Here is a 14,979-nt window from a genome sequence, read left to right as displayed (position 1 = left end):
ATGGGGTTATATGGGGTTACATGGGGTCATATGGGGCAATATGGGGTTATATGGGGCAATATGGGGTTATATGGGGTTATATGGGGTTATATGGGGTTATATAGGGCTGTATGGGGTTATATGGGGTTATATGGGATTACATGGGGTTATATGGGGGTTATATGGGGTTATATGGGGTTATATGGGGTTATATGGGGTCATATGGGGTTATATGGGGCTGTATGGGTTTATATGGGGCTGTATGGGGTTATATGGGGTTATATGGGGTTACATGGGGTCATATGGGGTTATATGGGGCTATATGGGTTTGTATGGGGTCGTATGGGGCTGTATGGGGTTATATGGGGCTGTATGGGGTTATATGGGGTTATATGGGGTTATATGGGATTATATGGGGTTATATGGGGTTACATGGGGTCATATGGGGTTATATGGGGGGCACTGGGGGTTATATGGGGTTATATGGGGTTATATGGGGTTATATGGGGTTATATGGGGCAATATGGGGTTATATGGGGTTATATGGGGCTGTATGGGGTTATATGGGGCTGTATGGGGATATATAGGGCTGTATGGGGTTATATGGGGTTATATGGGGTTATATGGGGATATATGGGGTTATATGGGATTATATGGGGCTGTATGGGGTTATATAGGGCTGTATGGGGTTATATGGGGTTATATGGGGCTGTATGGGGTTATATGGGGTTATATGGGGTTATATGGGGTTATATGGGGATATATGGGGTTATATGGGGTTATATGGGGCTGTATGGGGTTATATGGGGTTATATGGGGTTATATGCGGTTATATGGGGACATATGGGGTTATATGGGGTTATATGGGGCAATATGGGGTTATATGGGGTCAGATGGGGCTATATGGGGTTGTATGGGGTTATATGGGATTACATGGGGTTATATGGGGGCTATATGGGGTTATATGGGGCTGTATGGGGATATATGGGGTTATATGGGGTTATATGGGGTTATATGGGGCAATATGGGGCAATATGGGTTTATATGGGGTCAGATGGGGCTATATGGGGTTGTATGGGGTTATATGGGATTACATGGGGTTATATGGGGGCTATATGGGGTTATATGGGGCTGTATGGGGTTATATGGGGATATATGGGGTTATATGGGGTTATATGGGGTCAGATGGGGCTATATGGAGTTGTATGGGGTTATATGGGATTACATGGGGTTATATGGGGGCTATATGGGGTTATATGGGGCTGTATGGGGTTATATGGGGTTATATGGGGTTATATGGGGCTGTATGGGGTTATAGGGGGTTACATGGGGTCATATGGGGTTATATGGGGGGCACTGGGGGTTATATGGGGTTATATGGGGTTATATGAGGTCAGATGGGGCTATATGGGGCAATATGGGGTTATACGGGGTCATATGGGGCTGTATGGGGTTATATGGGGTTATATGGGGTCAGATGGGGTTATATGGGGTTATATGGGATTATATGGGGTTATATGGGGTTATATGGGATTATATGGGGTTATATGGGGCTGTATGGGGCTGTATGGGGTTATATGGGGCCATATGGGGTTATATGGGTTTATATGGGGTTGTATGGGGTTATATGGGGTTATATGGGATTATATGGGGTTATATGGGATTATATGGGGCTGTATGGGGTTATATGGGGTTATATGGGGTTATATGGGATTATATGGGGCTGTATGGGGTTATATAGGTTTATATGGGGTCATATGGGGTTATATGGGGTTATGTGGGGTTATATGGGGTCATATGGGGTTGTATGGGGTTATATGGGATTATATGGGGCTGTATGGGGTTATATAGGTTTATATGGGGTCATATGGGGTCATATGGGGTTATATGGGGCAATATGGGGTTATATGGGGCAATATGGGGCAATATGGGGTTATATGGGGTTATATGGGGCAATATGGGGTTATATAGGTTTATATGGGGTTATATGGGGTTATATGGGGGTGTATGGGGTCATATGGGGTGATGTGGGGTGAGATGGGGGGCAAGGGGGTTATATGGGGATATATGGGGATATATGGGGCTGTATGGGGATATATGGGGTTATATGGGGTATATGGGATTATATGGGGTTATATGGGGTATATGCGGTTATATGGGGTTGTATGGGGTTATATGGTGCTGTATGGGGTTAAAGGGGTTATATGGGGTTATATGGGGATATATGGGGTTATATGGGGTTATATGGGGCTATATGGGGTTATATGGGGTTATATGGGGTGATGTGGGGTCATATGAAGTTATATGGGGTCAGATGGGGTCTTATGGGGTTTTATGGGGGCAGACCCTGACCCCATTTCCCCCCATAGGCGGTTCCCCCCCAGCTGATTATACCAAGGTGATCTCCACTAGGGGGCGCTATGGGGCACACTGTGTCTCTATGGGTCTCTATGGGGCACTATGGGTCCCTATGGGTCTCTATGGCTCTCTATGGGTCTCTATGGGGCAGAGTGTGACCCCCATTGCCCCCTATATCAGGCGGTTCCCCCCCAGCCGACTACACGAAGGTGATCTCCACTAGGGGGCGCTGTGTTGCCCCATGTATCTCTATGGGTCTCTATGAGTCCCTATGGGTCCCTATGGGTCTCTATGGGTCGCTATGGGGCAGACCCTGACCCCATTGTCCCCCTATGGCAGGCGGTTCCCCCCCGGCCGACTACACGAAGGTGATCTCCACTAGGGGGCGCTGTGTTGCCCCATGTATCTCTATGGGTCTCTATGGGTCCCTATGGGTCCCTATGGGTCTCTATGGGTCTCTATGGGTCCCTATGGGTCCCTGTGGGTCCCTATGGGTCTCTATGAGTCCCTATGGGTCCCTATGGGTCTCTATGAGCCCCTATGGGTCTCTATGGGTCTCTATGAGTCCCTATGGGTCCCTATGGGTCCCTATGGGTCCCTATGGGTCTCTATGAGTCCCTATGGGTCCCTATGGGTCTCTATGGGTCCCTATGGCTCTCTATGGCTCTCTATGGCTCTCTATGGGTCTCTATGGGGCAGTGTGTGACCCCCATTGTCCCCTATAGGCGGTTCCCCCCCAGCCGACTACACGAAGGTGATCTCCACGTTCCGCTTCGTGTCCCAATGGGTCTCTATGGGGCACATTGTGACTCTATGGGTCTCTATGGGTCGCTATGGGGCAGACCCTGACCCCCATTTCCCCCTATAGGCGGTTCCCCCCCGGCTGACTACACGAAGGTGATCTCCACTAGGGGGCGCTGTGTTGCCCCATGTATCTCTATAGGGCGCTATAGGGCTCTATGGGTCTCTATGGCTCTCTATGGCTCTCTATGGGTCGCTATGGGGCAGTGTGTGACCCCCAGGTCCCCCCATAGGCGGCTCCCCCCCGGCCGACTACACCAAGGTGATCTCCACTAGGGGGCGCTGTGGGTCGCTATGGCTCTCTATGGCTCTCTATGTATCTCTATGGGTCTCTATGGGTCCCTATGGGTCTCTATGGGTCTCTATGGGTCACACTATGGGTCTCTATGGGTCGCTATGGGGCAGACCCTGACCCCATTGCCCCCTATGGCAGGCGGTTCCCCCCCGGCCGATTACACGAAGGTGATCTCCACGTTCCGCTTCGTGTCCCAATGGGTCTCTATGGGGCACATTGTGACTCTATGGCTCTCTATGGGTCTCTATGGGGCAGACCCTGACCCCCATTGTCCCCCATAGGCGGTTCCCCCCCGGCCGACTACACGAAGGTGATCTCCACTAGGGGGCGCTGTGTTGCCCCACATGTCTCTATAGGGCACTATGGGTCTCTATGGGTCACACTATGGCTCTCTATGGGTCTCTATGGGGCAGACCCTGACCCCATGTCCCCTATGTCAGGCGGTTCCCCCCCAGCGGATTACACGAAGGTGATCTCCACTAGGGGGCGCTATGGGGCACACTGTGTCTCTATGTATCTCTATGGGTCTCTATGGCTCTCTATGGGTCTCTATGGGGCAGAGTGTGACCCCCATTTCCCCCTATGTCAGGCGGTTCCCCCCCGGCCGACTACACGAAGGTGATCTCCACTAGGGGGCGCTGTGTTGCCCCATGTATCTCTATAGGGCGCTATAGGGCTCTATGGGTCCCTATGGGTCTCTATGGGTCTCTATGGGTCGCTATGGGGCAGACCCTGACCCCATTTCCCCCCATAGGCGGCTCCCCCCCAGCTGACTACATGAAGGTGATCTCCACTAGGGGGCGCTGTGTTGCCCCATGTATCTCTATGGGTCTCTATGAGTCCCTATGGGTCCCTATGGGTCCCTATGGGTCTCTATGGGTCTCTATGAGTCCCTATGGGTCCCTATGGGTCCCTATGGGTCTCTATGAGTCCCTATGGGTCCCTATGGGTCTCTATGGGCCCCTATGGGTCTCTATGGGTCTCTATGAGTCCCTATGGGTCTCTATGGGGTCTCTATGGGTCTCTATGGGGTCGCTATGGGTCTCTATGGGGCAGACCCTGACCCCATTGTCCCCTATGGCAGGCGGCTCCCCCCCAGCCGACTACACGAAGGTGATCTCCACTAGGGGGCGCTATGGGTTTCTATTGGTCTCTATGGGTCTCTATGGGGCACCCTGTGTCTCTATGGGTCTCTATGGGGTCCCTATGGGTCTCTATGGGTCGCTATGGGGCAGACCCTGACCCCATTGTCCCCCCATAGGCGGCTCCCCCCCGGCCGACTATACGAAGGTGATCTCCACTAGGGGGCGCTGTGGGTCTCTATGGGTTACACTATGGGTCTCTATGGGACTCTATGGGTCCCTATGGTTCTCTATGGCTCTCTATGGCTCTCTGTGGGTCTCTATGGGTCGCTATGGGGCAGACCCTGACCCCCATGTCCTCCCATAGGTGGCTCCCCCCCAGCTGATTACACCAAGGTGATCTCCACTAGGGGGCGCTGTGTTGCCCCATGTATCTCTATGTATCTCTATGGGTCCCTATGGGTCTCTATGGGTCTCTATGGGGCAGACCCTGACCCCATTATCCCCCATAGGCGGTTCCCCCCCGGCCGACTACACGAAGGTGATCTCCACTAGGGGGCGCTGTGGGTCGCTATGGCTCTCTATGGGTCCCTATGGCTCTCTATGGGTCCCTATGGGTCTCTATGGGTCTCTATGGGTCTCTATGGGTCCCTATGGGTCTCTATGGGTCCCTATGGGTCTCTATGGGTCGCTATGGGGCAGAGTGTTGACTTGCGGAATCAAACTCTATAATCCAGAGATGGGTTATAAAGCAGGTATGTTTATTCCAGCGTTGCGCAGCGCTGGGTGCAAGGGGGATAGCTCCACCAAACTTGCACACTGTAAAGAGAAAAGTGTGTTACAGATATAGGTTAAGCTAATACATAATCAATAGTCTCCTCCTCAGTTTGATTACATATTCATTACATTCCCTATGGCCCCGTTCCCCGCGACCCCATTCCCTCATTCCCCCTGACCCCATTCCCCGCAACCCTTGCCGATGTTTTGGGGTGAAATTCTTCTTCTGTTTTCTTCTTGGTGTTATCTGCTGTTATTGTTCTCCCATGTCGGCATCATCTTGCCCGGGGGGGGGGATCTAATCCTTCTTGTCAGAGGTCTCCGGACAGTTTCTTCTTATCTTTATTGCCCTCTTCTCTGGCTTTATTTTGACTAAGTGTCTGCAATTCCCCCTTTCCCTGCACTTTTAAATGTACAGTTACCCTTTGTCTTGGTTTCTGTGAAGTTCCCCTTTCCCTTTCTATAGCAAAGTGTTACCTTACCACCATTTTGAGGCTTTGCTCACTCTTCAATTCCCCCCTTTTCTTTAATCTAGCAGGCTTTTACCTGCTAGATTCTTAATGGGTCTCAAAATAGGCTCCGCTCTCTACCTTTTGTCTCAGCTCATGTCTCTTCCAAACCTCGTATTCCCTTCCAGTACCTTGGTACAGACACAAAAGACATAACAACACAAGTAAAACACACCAAGAGTAGCAAGGTGATGCAGGCTAAGAAAAGCTGTTTTAGTCATCCTAAATTTGGCAACTAGTAAGTTTATCCCATGATCCAGAGAAAACTATTCCCCAATCGGTGTTATCCCTGCCTACTCCATGTTGCAATGCATCTTTGGATAAACAGGATATCTCCTTTTGGATTGTCCATCAAGCATCTGCAGCAGCATCCTCAATTGTTTCTAAGGTTACAGAAATTTTCATACAGTGGTACCCCCCTTTTCTTGGGAGTTCTGTGAACTCAATTTGCCGTTGTTGCCCTGGAAGGCCCTCTCCCATGAAGCCCACTTGTGCCCTGTTCCTGGTACTGGGACTGTACTTTGTAGTGTTGGTTTGCTCAATATATTCTCTTATCTTCCCTTATAACCAATTTCCATAAAATACTAAAGGGCATAATAATGTGTCCATTTGGGCATGCACCCATCTGTCAGCTTGCTCTCTTCCTTTCTAAATCATTAATTGGACTCCTGTTCTCTTTAGAATATTTTACAGGTTTTGACTTGGCTTCAGAGATTTTAAGTTTACCGTCTGGAATTGAAGCCCTCTTCAACTGCCTGTTCTGCCACCTGATCTATCATCTTATTTTCTGTTTCCTGTACAGTGTTACATTTCTGATGTCTTTTACAACATATAATAACCATTGGTAGATTTAAATCAGGCTCTTTTTCTTGTGTGTGAGCAATCCTTGCTCTTTTCAGATGGTACTATGAGCGTGTGGCACATATTTAGCATCTGTCCATATGATTAAAGCTCTTGTCAAGGCAGTTATTTCAGCCTTCTGAGGGGAAGTCCCCACAGCTGGTGGTTGTGCTTCGATTACCTGGTCAGTAGCAGTTACTGCATGTCCTGCCTTACAGTCTCCTTGTCTCATAAAACTGCAGTTGCTGGTAAACCAGGTGTCTTCTGCATCTTCTAAGGGTTCGTCCTTCAGGTTCGACTGACCGGCTGGAATGTGCAGCTTCAGTTGATTCAAAGCAGTCATGTAATAGTGGTTCTCCGGGAGTTCCGCTAAGGAAAGATACTGGGTTGACAATATTAGTCACAATTATTTCTACATCACCTTGCTCTACCAGGATGGCCTGGTATTTCAGGAATCTTTGGGGTGAGAGCCAATGAACTAATGTCCCCCTTTTGCCTCCAATACAGTAAACACTGTATGAGATATTAAAACTGGTGTCCTTTGGCCCAGTGTAGATTTATAGGCTTCTTGAATATTGAGCACTAGTGCAGCCACTGCCCTCAGGCACCATCCCTTACTCACTTCAAGCTGTTTGAGGTTTACCATCAGTCCGTAGCTGTGTATCCATGGTCAGCACCCTCCTGTCATTCCTGGGAACGTATGGAGTTCCTTGACAGTTTGCAGCTCAGGGGCTTAGCAGATGGCTTCTTTCTTGGCAGTCCTTAAGGTTCAAAGTCCAGCTGTAATTTCTGAGTTATTTGTGCTTTCGGTAAACCAAGAAACTCAGCAAACCCTCAGTCTATTGTACACAGTCCTTTTGTTGCTGTGGCATCCACATGCTCCAGTAAAGTTCCACCCTAGGATGGAGGATCCCAGGTCTCAGGCTCATGAGTTGACCAGTTCTCAAAGATCATTAAGCTATTCTCACAACCCTGGGTAACACTGTCCAGGTTAACTGAGTCTCTTCTCCCTCTATTAGGGTTTTCCTATTCAAAGGCAAATAACCTTAGGCTTCCTTTAGCCAAACCAGGCAGAAGAGACATCCCTCAAATCCAGAAGGTAAACTCCACCTATTCATTCCTTAACTTGGTTGATAAAGTGCATGGATTTTCCATCACTGAGTGTATCCATTCAACAATTCCATTACTTGTCCTCATGTCTTCTACCAAACTAAAGCACTTGCTATCCGAAAATTTAGCAAATTGGCAAAAATGGAGTTTTGTACTTGGATTCCCATTCAATTAGTAATTCAAACTCAAAAAAATTATCTATTATTTCTTTTGTCCTTCTACAGTCACATATCCTCAAAGGGCACCACTTTACCCTGAGTGGGTGAGCTCTTGCTTTTAACTTGTATTTAGGGCTTAATTTTTGGCCCTGATGCCCACACCCCTAAGTGTGTCTTAATTGAGATTGCTGTGGCTCCTGGGGGTATAACATTGTTTTTCCCAGTTTGTGTTAATAGTCAGACTTACAATTCTTAATCAGCCAATATTGTTTGACCCTTAGCTCCAGTTTTATTAAATTTCTTGCCAGGGTAACCTGACAGGTACAAGAATTTCTGTATTCCTACTTGTTTTCTTAGCTTATATTTAATTAATTCCAAAAGTAAGCCTTTTCTTGTTGGGCAGTAGCACCTACTAATGTTACAAAACCATCTATGGGTAGTAAGAAGCTCCCATATCCATCAGAAAATGAACTACTTTATCCTGCTTCTTTAGCTGCAGTTTCATCGGTGTATCTGCTAGGGTTAACTTCCCAAGTTCTCATTGTTCAGTTCTGCAATCAGAGGCAATTCCTTCTCACTCAGCTTGGTCGGATTTCTCTACCAGTGTCCCACTGCATTTGCACACTGCTTTCATTCCAGCGGGGCAGAGCCCTCCCTGGGCTCTTCAAGCCTCCCTCCCCCCCCTTTCCTCGGGGGGGATCTCTGGGTCCTATGGCCCTACTCTAGCACCACAACAGTAACAGCTGTTATTATTCTCAATTTCCTGAACATCTCTGATTCTCAATCAGGTGTTTGTTTTGTTTTCTGTTGTTGTTGTTGTTTGTTTGTTTTCTTCTTATTGTACTCCTCTCTTCAGACCTGACATCCCTGTTTTTATCTTTGCCTTCCTCAACCTGTGTCCTTCCCAAACTTTTTCGCTTTCCAAACTCTAATCATTACATTTCACCTCCTCTCCAGAGCCTTCCAGTTGCTTCCACAAATCAAGCAACACAGTTCTTCAGTTTCCATAAACACCCTTACTACCTTATAACTTTCCCTTAGCAATCCATATCGTTCAGTTATAAACCTCTCGCCACAGAGCCAGCACTGACTGACCCACCTCCCTTACACCTCTTCGCAGGCAGAACACAGTATCACATAAATGGGTTGATACTCATTCCACACAGACATCCCTCTATATGTTCATTGTCCCTGTCCTCTAGCTTATACATCAACCACCACTGATTACAATATTTAATCAGGATTTTTTTTTTTTCGGCTCAGGGTTCCTCCTGGTTCCCCAGCGATATCTCGCCAATGTGCCAGTATACACCCCAGGGGTGAGCGCGCAGGGACCTCTTTGCTCTGTGATTTTCCCATCGTAACTTAATATAAACCACCATATTCTTTTATAAGTAAAACCACTTCTGACACAACAGCATTGTTATGACTTATGACCACATACTTTACAACAACCAGTAATTAATAATACAAAATAAACATGTATTAAAACAAAGACAAACAAGTATTGGAGACAACTTTCGCTTCGTCCGTCCCCGGCCGTTTCCCTCGCGGGAGGACGGAACCGCGGGTCAGGACTCCGCACTCGCCCCGCAGCTGTGCTGCGTCTCACTCACACCACACTCACACGACAATTCAAGCACAATTACATTATATCATTTGTTAAGCTTAACCAAAGATGTTAAGAACACCGGTGCTAGTTGTTGACTTAGGTCACCTATATAAACAGCACTGTACGATACCAATTATCCCAGGATTACCCAAATCACCCTGTACCAGAGAGCAGACAAGCTCTGCCCAATTAGCAATCACCTGAATGTGAGCAATAGCTCTTTTACCATGCGTACGACTTACTGGCCCCTTTGTAGGCACTCCCTAGGGAGTCCTAACCCAGCCGGCAACCTAACCTAACCCGTGAGCTCACATCCCTGGGGGGGAGCACGCCGACTCCACTGTGCCCTGCGTAGGACGTCTCCTCACGACTTACGGGTCCCCCATTTCACATACCTGGTCCGCCGATAGATGGTTCTTGTCTGCTCCTGCAGTGATCAGATGAGGGAGGGGAGTCCTTCCGAGAAATCTCGGGGCGCGCCAAAGGCGTCCCCCTTCTCAGCTGGTCCTGCAGCCGAACAGAGAGGGTCCCATCTGGGGTGCCAAATTGACTTGCGGAATCAAACTCTATAATCCAGAGATGGGTTATAAAGCAGGTATGTTTATTCCAGCGTTGCGCAGCGCTGGGTGCAAGGGGGATAGCTCCACCAAACTTGCACACTGTAAAGAGAAAAGTGTGTTACAGATATAGGTTAAGCTAATACATAATCAATAGTCTCCTCCTCAGTTTGATTACATATTCATTACATTCCCTATGGCCCCGTTCCCCGCGACCCCATTCCCTCATTCCCCCTGACCCCATTCCCCGCAACCCTTGCCGATGTTTTGGGGTGAAATTCTTCTTCTGTTTTCTTCTTGGTGTTATCTGCTGTTATTGTTCTCCCATGTCGGCATCATCTTGCCCGGGGGGGGGATCTAATCCTTCTTGTCAGAGGTCTCCGGACAGTTTCTTCTTATCTTTATTGCCCTCTTCTCTGGCTTTATTTTGACTAAGTGTCTGCAATTCCCCCTTTCCCTGCACTTTTAAATGTACAGTTACCCTTTGTCTTGGTTTCTGTGAAGTTCCCCTTTCCCTTTCTATAGCAAAGTGTTACCTTACCACCATTTTGAGGCTTTGCTCACTCTTCAGTGTGACCCCCATTGTCCCCTATAGGCGGCTCCCCCCCGGCTGACTACACGAAGGTGATCTCCACTAGGGGGCGCTATGGAGCACACTGTGTCTCTATGGGTCTCTATGGGGCAGACCCTGACCCCATTGTCCCCTATAGGCGGTTCCCCCCCAGCCGACTACACGAAGGTGATCTCCACGTTCCGCTTTGTGTCCCAGCGCCTGTTTGTGTCGCTGTCGGTGCTGGCGGCTCTGGGCATCGTGTTGGCCGTCGTCTGCCTGGCCTTCAACATCCACAACGGACACGTCCGGTCAGGGCACTTCCTGCTCTACTTCCTGCTCCACTTCCTGTTCTACTTCCTGTTTCACTTTGTTTCACTTCCTGTTTCACTTTCTGCTTCACTTCCTGCCTCACTTCCTGCTTCACTCCTTGTTCCACTTCCTGCTTCACTTCCTGTTTCACTTTGTTTCACTTCCTGGTTCACTTCCTGCTTCACTTCCTGCTTCACTTCCTGTTTCACTTTCTGGTTCACTTCCTGTTTCACTTTGTTTCACTTCCTGTTTCACTTCCTGCTTCACTTCCTGTTTCACTTTCTGGTTCACTTCCTGTTTCACTTTCTGTTTCACTTCCTCTTCCTGCTTCACTTCCTGCTTCACTTCCTGTTGCACTTTCTGTTTCACTTCCTGCTTCACTTCCTCTTCCTGTTTCACTTTCTGGTTCACTTCCTGTTTCACTTTGTTTCACTTCCTGTTTCACTTCCTGCTTCACTTCCTGTTCTACTTCCTGTTCTACTTCCTGCCTCACTTCCTGTTTCACTTCCTGTTTCACTTCCTGTTTCACTTCCTGCTTCACTTCCTGTTCTACTTCCTGCTTCACTTCCTGCTTCACTTCCTGTTTCACTTCCTGCTTCACTTCCTGCTTCACTTCCTGCTTCACTTCCTGTTTCACTTCCTGTTTCACTTCCTGCTTCACTTCCTGCTTCACTTCCTCTTCCTGTTCTACTTCCTGTTCTACTTCCTGCTTCACTTCCTGTTTCACTTCCTGCTTCACTTCCTGTTCTACTTCCTGGTTCACTTCCTGTTTCACTTTGTTTCACTTCCTGCTTCACTTCCTGCTTCACTTCCTGTTTCACTTTGTTTCACTTCCTGTTCTACTTCCTGTTCTACTTCCTGTTTCACTTCCTGCTTCACTTCCTGCTTCACTTCCTGTTTCACTTCCTGTTTCACTTCCTGGTTCACTTCCTGCTTCACTTCCTGCTTCACTTCCTGTTTCACTTTGTTTCACTTCCTCTTCCTGTTTCACTTTCTGGCTCACTTCCTGTTTCACTTTGTTTCACTTCCTGCTTCACTTCCTGTTTCACTTCCTGTTTCACTTCCTGCTTCACTTCCTGTTCTACTTCCTGGTTCACTTCCTGTTTCACTTCCTGCTTCACTTCCTGCTTCACTTCCTGCTTCATTTCCTGTTCTACTTCCTGTTCTACTTCCTGGTTCACTTCCTGTTTCACTTCCTGTTTCACTTCCTGCTTCACTTCCTGTTCTACTTCCTGTTTCACTTTCTGGTCCACTTCCTGTTTCACTTCCTGTTCTACTTCCTGTTTCACTTCCTGTTCTACTTCCTGCCTCACTTCCTGCTTCACTTCCTGTTTCACTTCCTGCTCTACTTCCTGCTTCACTTCCTGCTTCACTTCCTGCTTCACTTCCTGCTTCACTTCCTGTTCTACTTCCTGGTTCACTTCCTGCTTCACTACCTGCTTCACTTTCTGTTTCACTTCCTGTTCTACTTCCTGCCTCACTTCCTGCTTCACTTCCTGTTTCACTTCCTGCTTCACTTCCTGTTTCACTTCCTGTTTCACTTTGTTTCACTTCCTGTTTCACTTCCTGTTTCACTTCCTGTTTCACTTTGTTTCACTTCCTGTTTCACTTCCTGTTTCACTTCCTGCTTCACTTCCTGTTCTACTTCCTGTTTCACTTTGTTTCACTTCCTGTTTCACTTCCTGCTTCACTTCCTGCTTCACTTCCTGCTTCACTTCCTGTTCTACTTCCTGTTTCACTTCCTGCTTCACTTCCTGCTTCACTTCCTGTTCTACTTCCTGTTTCACTTCCTGCTTCACTTCCTGCTTCACTTCCTGTTCTACTTCCTGCTTCACTTCCTGTTTCACTTCCTGCTTCACATCCTGCTTCACTTCCTGTTCTACTTCCTGCCTCACTTCCTGTTTCACTTTCTGGTCCACTTCCTGTTTCACTTCCTGCTTCACTTCCTGTTTCACTTCCTGCTTCACTTCCTGTTCTACTTCCTGTTTCACTTCCTGCTTCACTTCCTGCTTCACTTCCTGTTTCACTTTGTTTCACTTCCTGTTCTACTTCCTGCTTCACTTCCTGCTTCACTTTCTCTTCCTGTTTCACTTCCTGCTTCACTTCCTGTTTCACTTCCTGCTTCACTTCCTGCTTCACTTCCTGTTTCACTTCCTGTTTCACTTCCTGTTCTACTTCCTGTTTCACTTCCTGCTTCACTTCCTGCTTCACTTCCTGTTTCACTTTGTTTCACTTCCTGTTCTACTTCCTGTTTCACTTCCTGCTTCACTTTCTCTTCCTGTTTCACTTCCTGCTTCACTTCCTGTTTCACTTCCTGCTTCACTTCCTGCTTCACTTCCTGTTTCACTTTCTGTTTCACTTCCTGTTTCACTTTGTTTCACTTCCTGCTTCACTTCCTGTTCTACTTCCTGTTCTACTTCCTGTTCTACTTCCTGTTCTACTTCCTGTTTCACTTCCTGGTTCACTTCCTGGTTCACTTCCTGGTTCACTTTCTGTTTCACTTCCTGCTTCACTTCCTGTTCTACTTCCTGTTTCACTTTGTGTTTCACTTCCTGCTCTACTTCCTGTTCTACTTCCTGTTTTACTTCCTCTCCCTGCTTTACTCCCCCTATTTCCCCCCTATTTCCCTCATTTCCCCCCTATTTCCCCCCATTTCCCTCCTATTTACCCCCCCAAACCCCATTTCCTCCCCCATTTCCCCCATATTTCCCCCTTATTTCCCCCATATTTCCCCCCATTTCCCCCAATTTCCCCCCATTCCCCCCATATTCCCCCCCTATTCCCCCCCTTTTTTCCCCCTATTTCCCCCTATTTTCTCCCCTATTCCCCCCCATTACCCCTCTATTTCCCCCCCACACCCTATTTCCCCCCCTATTTCCCCCCCCAAACCCCATTTCCTCCCCCTATTCCCCCATATTTCCCCCTTATTTCCCCCCTATTCCCTCCTATTTCTCCCCCCCACACCCTATTTCCTCCCCTATTCCCCCTATTTCCCCCTATTTCCCCCCTATTTCCCCCTATTACCCCCTTATTTCCCCCCATTTTCCCTCTATTTCCCCCATATTTCCCCCCTATTCCCCCATATTTCCCCCCATTACCCCCCTATTACTCCCCCCAAACCCCATTTCCTCCCCCATATCCCCCTATTCCCCCCTATTTCCCCCTATTTCCCCCCTATTTCCCCCCATTACCCCATATTTCCCCCCTATTTCCCCCCTATTTCCCCCCTATTCCCCCAATTTCCCCCCCACACCCTATTTCCCCCCCTATTTCCCCCCTATTTCCCCCACACACCCTATTCCCCCCATTACCCCCCTATTTCCCCCTTATTTCCCCCTATTTCCCCCCATTACCCCCCTATTTCCCCCCTATTTCCCCCCATTATCCCCCTATTTTCCCCATTCCCCCCATTACCCCCTATTTCCCCCCTATTCCCCCCCATTACCCCTCTATTTCCCCCACACACCCCATTTCCTCCCCCATTTCCCCCCCTATTTCCCCCATATTTTCCCCATTTCCCCCCTATTTCCCCCCCCAAACCCCATTTCCTCCCCTATTTCCCCCTATTTCCCCCCCTATTTCCCCCCTATTTCCCCCCTATTTCCCCCCTATTCCCCCCATTACCCCCCTATTTCCCCCCCCAAACCCCATTTCCTCCCCCATTTCCCCCATTTCCCCCTTATTTCCCCCTATTTCCCCCTTATTTCCCCCTATTCCCCCTATTTCCCCCTTATTTCCCCCTATTTCCCCCCTATCTCCCCCCTATTCCCCCTATTTCCCCCCTATTTCCCCCCCAAACCCCATTTCCTCCCCCATTTCCTCCCTATTTCCCCCTTATTTCCCCCTATTTCCCCCTATTTCCCCCCATTACCCCTTATTTCCCCCCATTTTCCCCCTATTTCCCCCATATTTCCCCCCTATTCCCCCATATTTCCCCCCATTACCCCCCTATTTCCCCCCCCAAACCCCATTTCCTCCCCTATTTCCCTCCTATTTCCCCCCCACACCCCATTTCCTCCCCCATTTCCCCCTATTCCCC

At 48.4% G+C, this 14,979-nt stretch overlaps 2 protein-coding genes across 8 annotated transcripts in view; both read left to right on the top strand.

The window, feature by feature from the left end:
- Positions 1-9,410, top strand: part of LOC107307649 (uncharacterized) — a 56,675-nt gene extending 47,265 nt beyond the window's left edge. The window contains exons 10-12 of one of the 7 annotated variants that reach the window (XM_085532730.1): positions 2,518-2,546; positions 2,677-2,705; positions 3,092-3,120. In XM_085532730.1, the coding sequence (XP_085388856.1) occupies positions 2,518-2,546; positions 2,677-2,705; positions 3,092-3,095 (62 nt within the window). In that variant the 3' untranslated portion in view covers positions 3,096-3,120. Of the gene's footprint in view, positions 1-2,517; positions 2,547-2,676; positions 2,967-3,062; positions 3,221-3,371; positions 3,566-9,172 lie in introns of those variants that run through there. The other 6 variants (XM_085532728.1, XM_085532732.1, XM_085532729.1 and 3 more) reach the window with 6 other exon arrangements.
- Positions 9,411-10,821: 1,411 nt separating this feature from the next.
- LOC146752221 (uncharacterized) lies at positions 10,822-13,743 on the top strand (the record flags this gene model as incomplete). The annotated part of the gene is made up of 1 exon (XM_085532770.1): positions 10,822-13,743. A coding segment is annotated over one exon (2,922 nt), but the record flags the coding sequence as incomplete, so codon positions are not given.
- Between the last annotated feature and the right edge of the window lie 1,236 nt (positions 13,744-14,979).

Source organism: Coturnix japonica, unplaced genomic scaffold, assembly GCF_054131305.1.
Source record: "Coturnix japonica strain WE unplaced genomic scaffold, WE-NBRP24 Scf050, whole genome shotgun sequence".
NCBI lineage: Eukaryota > Metazoa > Chordata > Aves > Galliformes > Phasianidae > Coturnix > Coturnix japonica.
Note: the sequence above shows the minus strand (reverse complement) of the source record. Positions and strands in the feature narration are given on the sequence as shown.